General features: G+C 43.8%; 1 protein-coding gene across 1 annotated transcript in view; it reads right to left on the bottom strand.

Moving 5' to 3' along the window:
- Positions 1-8783, bottom strand: part of l3mbtl3 (L3MBTL histone methyl-lysine binding protein 3) — a 126193-nt gene that overhangs the window by 92364 nt on the left and 25046 nt on the right. Inside the window, exons 6-10 of the mRNA XM_063223743.1 lie at positions 7625-7709; positions 5267-5361; positions 3911-4015; positions 3142-3277; positions 2079-2090 (exon numbers count right to left, since the gene is read on the bottom strand). Coding sequence (XP_063079813.1) covers positions 2079-2090; positions 3142-3277; positions 3911-4015; positions 5267-5361; positions 7625-7709 — 433 coding nt within the window. The remainder of the gene's footprint in view (positions 1-2078; positions 2091-3141; positions 3278-3910; positions 4016-5266; positions 5362-7624; positions 7710-8783) is intronic.

Here is an 8783-nt window from a genome sequence, read left to right as displayed (position 1 = left end):
GCCGTGGGCAGCCATGGGCAGCCGTGGCCTAGTGGTTAGAGAGTTGGTCTTTCAATCTAGGGGTTGCAGGTTCCCCTGACGTCTCCCTACTTCTCCATCCATGGCTGAAGTGCCCTTGATCAAGGCACCTAACCCGACATTGCTCCAGGGCCTGTGACCAATACCCTGAAAAATAATAACTGTAAGTTGCTTCGAATAAAATGAAACCGTCAGCTAAGTGCAATGCAATGTAATGTCATGTCATGCATTGAGTCGTGGGGGTGTTGATATGCTTCTGTCGGCTTAAAGGTCGCCTCTCAACGTCATTTCATTAATATTGCTGTGTTCCCGATTGTTATTGAATGTGTTACACGTTGGTCCTGTTTTAAAAAACGTTCTGGTTGCTTTGTTTCAAGCCGTTTTTGCAAGCTAGCAAGGTGGCTGGTGGAGAAACGAGAGGGTGTTGCGGGTTTCTCGTGGAAATGCGTCTCTGATTGGCTCACTCCTCCTGCTCTCGTGGAAATGCGTCTCTGATTGGCTCAGTCCTCCTGTCCTCGGAGAGCTTGTAATGGGAAACAGAGTCGCCAATTCCCTGGGTGGTACTGCACTATAGGGGCGCCAACGGAGGCGTGCAGGCTCCATTCAGGGCTGTGCTCTTTCTTGCAGGCACTGAGCAACCAGAGTGGGCATGCTGTATGTATGAGGCTTTGCGCTTTGTGTGTATCTGAGAGTAGCAACCAGCTGATAGCTAAGCTAAGCTAGGTTTCGGCCCACCAGGCGTTGCTTGTTTTGAAAACAAGCAGAAAAAAATTACTTGACATGTTTTTAGAAAAATGGGTCGACATAAGCCTTTGTAGGCAACGCCTTCTTTCGACGTGATGCAACACAGAAAGGCTTTCGTGATTCGCTTGTTTCTCTGCATTATTTATGTCAATTGGGAAACACCGGGAAACACAGCCAGGCAAGGTGACGCACTGCTTGGGGTTGGGGTGACCCAAGTCCGATTTTCAAAAGGAGTGAGTAAAACTGTGTTTTATCGGAAGTTGGCCTTTAATAACAGATGTACAATCTGGATAGATAGCCAGAATTGAGTCCAAGCCTGACATGCTTTTGTTAGTGCTGCCACGTGGTTCATATGGATTGTAATTGTTTATAGTTGACAGGGGAGTAATACTGAGCTCAGCTCCACTGTGTTGCTGTTATGCCTGACCAAGGGTGCATTCCAATATGCGACCTTGCCTCCTCCACTTGTCTCCTCCACTTGCTTCTCTCCTCGTACAAGGAAGTAATATGTCATGATGACATTATATTTCAATATCTTGCAAAAGCTCAATTGTAGAGTCTTTTTCTCATTTGCAATTGGGATGGTGAATGAAAAACAGTCCCTCAAAAGTTGTTGTGGCTAGGCTGACAGCTGGGAAACTTTATCGTTTTCTCCACAGAGGAGGGGCCAGGAGGCGGGACGAGGAGACAAGCGCAAGTGGAGGACGCAAGGTCACGTATTGGAATGCACTCTAACTGTGTGGTGCCCTGGCTGCTGCACTGCCAGGAAACGCCACACGAGGGAGCTCTAAACCTTCTACTACAGTACACCCTTTGGCCCTAAGCCCTATTTCAAACAGCCAAATAAGACTCCTTCACAGGGGCTTAAAAAGACATCATAACAGGCTTCACATGTGGCTTATGAAGAAAATGTTGGCACTGGAAGAGCAAAAAGAGTAAGAAAATCACAAAATAATGTCCCTATACCTAAATCTTCCTCACAGACACCCTGTCTGTCTTGTTCTTCCAGTAGGGCTTTGAGGAGACAGCATAGGGCAGGGCTATTCAAGGGCAAAGGGTGCTTTAGGGGTGGTGGTGGGGGGGAGGGGGGTTGCATTGGGTTCGGGTGTGGTGTGGTGTGGTGTGGTACATTGTTTGTGTGCATGGTGTGTTCAGTTGTGGCTAGTGTTGTGCATTGTGATGCAGTGTGGTATTTTGCAGTGCGGTGTGGTAGGGTGTGGTGTGTTGATTTGTAATGATGGTTAAGTGGTGCGGTAGTGCAGGTGTGTCTCTTCTTTGCCCAGGTGGTGAGCTACAGGTGTGTTGTTTCTGCTCACCTCTTATCCGGTCTGTTTCAAGGTAAAACACACACACAGGCCAATTTACATGACATTACATTATTACATTACATTACATTCAGCTGACGCTTTTATCCAGAGCGACTTACATTTTTACTTTTTCTCAGGGTATTGGTTACAGTCCCTGGAGCAATGTGGGATTAGGTGCCTTGCTCAAGGGCACTTCAGCCATGGGTGCATGTGTAGGGAAAGGTCAGGTGGGATTCGAACCTACAACCCCCAGATTGAAAGACAACTCCTTAAGCCACGGCTGCCCCAATTTCATACTATACATGTACCTTCACTGGATGAATCTACTGTCCATACTGATGATGGACCAATGGGCCTCCCTCTCTAAATTGTGGGCGGATTCCCATGAAAACAACAGCGAGCCATTGCGAGCACAAAGCAGACTTGCTACCCAACACTCATGCAGAACACCACTGTGTGTTTCCCTATGGCCCTGTACTCCAACTGCTGAAGGGAGGTCAGATTGCATAAGATTAGGTAAGATTAAGGTAAGGTAAGATTAAGGTAAGATTAATTTGTCTTTAAAAGAAATATCGTTTAAAAATATTGTGATATCAAAATTGACTGAAATAATCATGATATTGTTTTTTTATCATAATCGAGCAGCCCTAACAGCGACAGCAACAACATCAGCCCCTGGGGACTGGTGGCCCAACAGGAAAATGCCCTGTACGCCAGATTACCCGTTCAGCCCTGATGTGATGTCATGTGATGCGATGCGGTGCGGCGCGGTGCGGTGCGGTGCGTTGCAATGCGATGCGTTGCGTTGCGTTGCGTTGCGATGCGGTGCAGTGCGATGCGATGCGATGCGGTGTGCTGCGTTGCGTTGCGTTGCGATGCGATGCGATGCAATGTGATCTGATGCAATGTTCTTGCTCACCTTTGGGAGGGTGCAGCTTGTGTGATGTGATGTGATGTGATGTGATGTGATGTGATGTGATGTGATGCGATGTGATGCGATGCGATGCGATGCAATGTGATGCCATGCGATGTGATGTGATGTGATGTGATGTGATGCGATGTGCTTACTCACCTTTGGGAGGGTGCAGCTTGTGTCCGGTTTTCTCACACCAGCCCACAGGGTGGATGTCAGGGGAGCTGGCGTTTACCCAGAAGTCATAGCAGTCGGAGAACTTGTCAAAATGGAGCCTGATGCGATGGCCAGAGACCTGTAACACCAGAAGATTATTATTGTTGTTATATTGCCGCCATGTGAATAGCCCTGCTGTACATCATAGCATAAATATGTGGATGCACTGTTATGTGCAGCATATGGTATACAGCAGGGGTGGCCAATTGGGTTTAGAAAGTTGACCAAAGGGCCAGATGTCGTAGGCAACTTGCCCGTGCCAATAATAAGAAATGGTGTACGCCAACATAATTACACCATTGTCAGTTATGCCATTCCTGCTAATTGTATCTAGTTGTAGACTTTAGTAATCTAATCTTAGGTTTCCAAGACCCTTGTTTTAGGTAGCCCATTTAAGAATGAGTGACCATATGAATCTGCATTTTTTTTCTTGGAAAGGCTCTGAGGGCCGCATGAAATGGCTGAACTGGTGTGTGTGTGTGTGTGTGTGTGTGTGTGTGTGTGTGTGTGTGTGTGTACCTCAGCTACAGTGAGTACAGTGTACATTGCTGGGTGTTCTGGTGTGTGTGTGTGTGTGTGTGTGTGTGTGTGTGTGTGTGTGTGTGTGTGTGTGTGTGTGTGTGTGTGTGTGTGTGTGTGTGTGTGTGTGTGTGTGTGTGTGTGTGTGTGTGTGTGTGTGTGTGTGTGTGTGTATGGGTGTGTGTGTGTGTACCTCAGCTACAGTGAGTACGGTGTACATCGCAGGGTGTTCCGGGTCGACGCCCTCTAGCCTCATGCCCACACGGAAGCCGTTCTTGCTCTGGGGGAAGGACTGGTGCTGTGGAGACACACACACACACACTAACTTAAATATCAGTTAAACACACACACACACACATGCATACATGAACACACACACACACACACACACACACACACACACACACACACACACACACACACACACACACACACACACACACACACACACACACACACATATCAGCTTAACACACACACACACACACACATGAATACATGCATACACACACACACACGCAAACACACACACACACGCCCACACACACACACACACACACACACACACACACACACACACACACACACACACACACACACACAGCACATTGCACTTTGGTACTGAATACTGCACTTTACTGTGTTTATGTTGGGTTTTTTGGACAGTCTTTTTGTCCTATAGAGGTAGGGAGGGGGGGGGTTGTGCTTGTCTATTGTGTTCTTGTTTATTGTAATGTCTTTGTAATTGTATCAGATGCACTGAAAATGGCACAGAACAAATTTCCGAAAGGACAAATAAATAATCTATCTATCTATCGATCTAGCAGCATAGACATATAATTGCCGGACAAGCATGCTAGTTCTGGGAATAAGACTTTAAACCTGTGAGGTTTTGAGTGTATAAATCATATTACTGTAATAAACACAAGTCAATCAATCAATCCACAAACCAATCCGATGAATGAATGAATGAGTATTGTGTGCTTCCTTCAGGACTTTTCTGTGAACAGTGGTGGTGCATGAATGAATGAAAGAATGCATTTTGCAATCATCTGGGGGCGAGGCAGGAGAGTGAATGAGTGATTGAGTGAGTTACTGAATGAATGAATGAATGGATGAATGAATGAATGAATGAATGAATGAATGAATGAATGAATGAATGAATTAGAGAATGAATGAATGAATGAGTCCTTAGCGTACCTCCTTGAAGAGTTTGCTGGGGGTGAGTGAATGAGTGATTGAGTGAGTTACTGAATGAATGAATGAATGAATGAATGAGTGAATGAATGAATGTATGAATGAGTGAATGAATGAATGAATGAATGAGTCAATGAATGAATGAGTCCTTAACATACCTCCTTGAAGAGTTTGCTGAGGTAACAGCAGTGTGAAAGGCATGAATGCGTGAATGAATGAGTGAGTGAGTGTGTGAATGAATGAGTGAATGGGTCGTTAGCATACCTCCTTGAAGAGTTTGCTGGGGGCGGCGGTGGCGAAGGCATGAATGAATACATGAATACATGAATGAGTGAATGGGTCGTTAGCATACCTCCTTGAAGAGTTTGCTGGGGGCGGCGGTGGCCTTCTCCTGCTCCAGATAAGAGGCCCAGCACCAGCACTTCTTCTTGCCCCCGTACGGCACCGCTGCCGTGGAAACACAGCATATTTATTCACCTCTCATTTAGTATGCACTGTACATGGATAGCTAGGCCAGTGGTTTTCAACCTGTGGGCCCTGAAGGTATTCCAAGTGGGCATTGAAATCATATTCCAAAAATAATAATCATATTTTGGTGTGTGTTGCTGTTGATTTATTTGAGTTTTATTGTCAATTGAGGTCAGAGGTGGGCCCCGAACATTTTTCACAATTTCGAGTGGGCCCCAAGTTGAAAAAGGTTGGGAACCCCTGAGCTAGGCCATATAGCAGCACACAGACTATTATGTTTGTACGAGACAAAATATATCATTCATATCCATTTTCAGTTTCAGTTTCATGATTCACCTGCAAATCAAACTGGGAAGACATTATTTACAGGTGTACAGTAGTGCAACTCGTGTATTTGTACTAAATAGATTAAATTCAGGATATTTATGAGTGATTCTACGATTCGACTGCGCTTTTAAGTCCATGGATTTTATTTGCCAATTCCACTAACTATTAACTGCATCCAATGATGTTTTGGACATTAGCACACATTTATCTTTCATATAATATGGAAAGTGTAGACATGGCATTATTTCCCTCAGCAAGAATGAATATTTAATACTGGTTTTGGGCGTTTTCATGCCGTCCTGTTTTCCAAATGTCAGATTCAGTCTTCATATTAGCATGTAAAGAAACTTGTTTTGCCCAAGACAATTGCAAATGTTGATTCACAGTAATCATCACAATATGACAAAACTGTCAGAAAGACCACTGTGCTTTCCATTATACATGAAATTTGCCATTTTGTGTGTGTCCATGAAAACTGTGTTAACCGTGTCACGGTCCAAAAGCCCCTCCATAAATCAGTAATGGTTTGGTCTCAGGCCATACGAATAACATCACGTGATGTCATAACCTCTTTGGCAGGATATTGGAAGACTTTTTGGTAAGTTTTGAGCTCCATCCTTCCATAATTTAATCCATTCTTTTTCATGTTCTCATAGCGGGAAAATTGCCTGTCAACTGTGTTATCAACATATTCATAAGAATCTGAATTAGAAATCACATGTAGAACATCACAGATAAAGCATACAAATACATTAATTGATTAAGGTGTTGTGGTGGAACTTCTGAGGTCCTCAGTTAGCACAACACCATAAAAATGGCTGAAATGCCAAGCCGTGTTACCGTCAATGGTGTTACGCATCAGCTATGACAGTTGAGGAGGAGTATGTTTTAGCCAATTTATCTCCATATTGACAGACAAACAAACAAAATAATTTGTGTTCTAGGGAGATGGGTTTGTCTGCTCTGTTTTTTCTCCTAAAAAAGTGCCGACTTGTTCCCCTGCACTGTTGACCGTAACACAGTTGAGTAACTGTGTTTTGAAAGTGTTTTTGTACTATTGATCCCTTATGTGTTGGAAAAATCCTATGAACAGACACTAGGGATTATCTCTGGAGAAGGAAGTCTAAGGAGGGTGACTAAATTCAAATCAGACGTTACAGGGATTTATAATGAAAAATGTGTCAGTCTGTATCACAGTGAATCATAAAATCCTACTAATGAAGCTCAACAATCACATTATCTATATCAGTTGCACAGATTAATGACAACATTATTGTTGAGGGACATTAACACTTTTAAACGTATGTTGTTTCAACTCTGTAGTATTTTTATATGTTTGAAATGACATAGTATTTGTCCATAACACTGTTGACAAAATAATCAAGCAAATGTTCGCTTTCATTAGAGTATTTATCAAATGATTTAAGATTAAGCTTGGCAATTTGTTTGTTTGGAAACTTAAATATATACACTATGTTAACATCTAGGTCATTTAGTTGAAAAAAATACTGATAATTGACATTTTGCTTTTGCCAAAAGCGCAGTCGAATCGTAGAATCACTCTTATGAGTTTCAGACCAACTGCCTCATCTGCCGAAGCTTCAAAGGACCAGAGGATCTCAATCTCATAGCTGCAAACTCCACTACAACACTCCAACACTCCAACACCAAATTCACTCAGGGTTTGAGCAGAGCTGCGTCACTTTACACTAGGTGTGTGTGTGTGTGTGTGTGTGTGTGTGTGTGTGTGTGTGTGTGTGTGTGTGTGGGCGTGCATGCGTCTGTGCACTACTCACTGTGTCTGAGCAGAGCTGCGTCACTTTACACTAGGTGTGTGTGTGTGTGTGTGTGTGTGTGTGTGTGTGTGTGTGTGTGTGTGTGCGTGTGTGCGTGCGTGCGTATGTGCACTACTCACTGTGTCTGAGCAGAGCTGCGTCTCCTCTGCGTTTCCTGCGGCCCCTGGGGGCCCCTCGCGCCGACTTCCTGTTGTCTTTCTCTTCCTGTTGAAAATGGATGAATGAATATTAGCCTGACCTGACCATCCCATAATACTACCATTTCATTTCGTATTGATGGTCTGGAGGTTGTTTGATCTGACGCGATTGCAGGAAGCGGGAAGTTTGCACTCAGTTCTGGTTTGAAATGATTGGACAGCTCTCACCCAATCGCCGACAGTTACTGAACAACAACATAGCGTAGGCGCTTACGGTATTGTCACGAGCGTCCTCCCCCTTTCGCCCCCACCAACCTGTCTCTTCTTTTATTGGCTCTTTTCTGGAAAGGATTGGGCGGCCAAATCCCACCGCTCAACATCGCTCCACAGAAAACAGGGGCCAGTACATAGGATGGCGCGTGAGGCTAACTTAATGTCCCATCACTGAAGAAACTATCAGCAGACATTTAATTACTTTCAGTGTTCAAAAATATCCTGTTTGTGAATAAGGCATGTCCAGTATCATACAAGAACTCTTGAACACTGTTGACACAAAAGATTTCACAAACTACACAAATCCATCTGTCAGATGCTTTGCAGTATTATTAGACATTCAACATTTCTTTATTGCCACTCAACATGCAATTGTGGATGATCAGTCCAAGGGGAAAACATCTTAGGTTCAGTTTGTTAAAGGGACACTGTGTGAGATTTTTAGTTGTTTATTTCCAGAATTCATGCTACCCATTCACTAATGTTACCTTTTTCTTGAATATTTACCACCACCATGAAATTCTAAGTATTCATTATGACTGGAAAAATTGCACTTTTCATACATGAAAAGGGGGATCTTCTCCATGGTCCGCCATTTTGAATTTCCAGAAATAGCCATTTTTAGCTGCAAAAATGACTGTACTTGGGCCATACTAGAAAATGTTAGTTTATTATTTAGTAAATTATCATGAAAAGGTCAAATTTGGCAATAGGCGACACAGTTTCAATGAGCAGCATAGTTGCAGTACCTTTTTTGACCATTTCCTGCACAGTGTCCCTTTAACCCATTGATGCCGGATGCTGTGTATATGGAGTGTTGACCTAGGCACCTAGAGCTGCACAGACGCAGCATTGAGGCTCGTGAGAT

This window comes from Engraulis encrasicolus, chromosome 18 (assembly GCF_034702125.1).
Source record: "Engraulis encrasicolus isolate BLACKSEA-1 chromosome 18, IST_EnEncr_1.0, whole genome shotgun sequence".
In the NCBI taxonomy this organism is placed as follows: Eukaryota; Metazoa; Chordata; class Actinopteri; order Clupeiformes; family Engraulidae; genus Engraulis; species Engraulis encrasicolus.
This window is presented reverse-complemented; position numbering and strand designations above follow the sequence as displayed.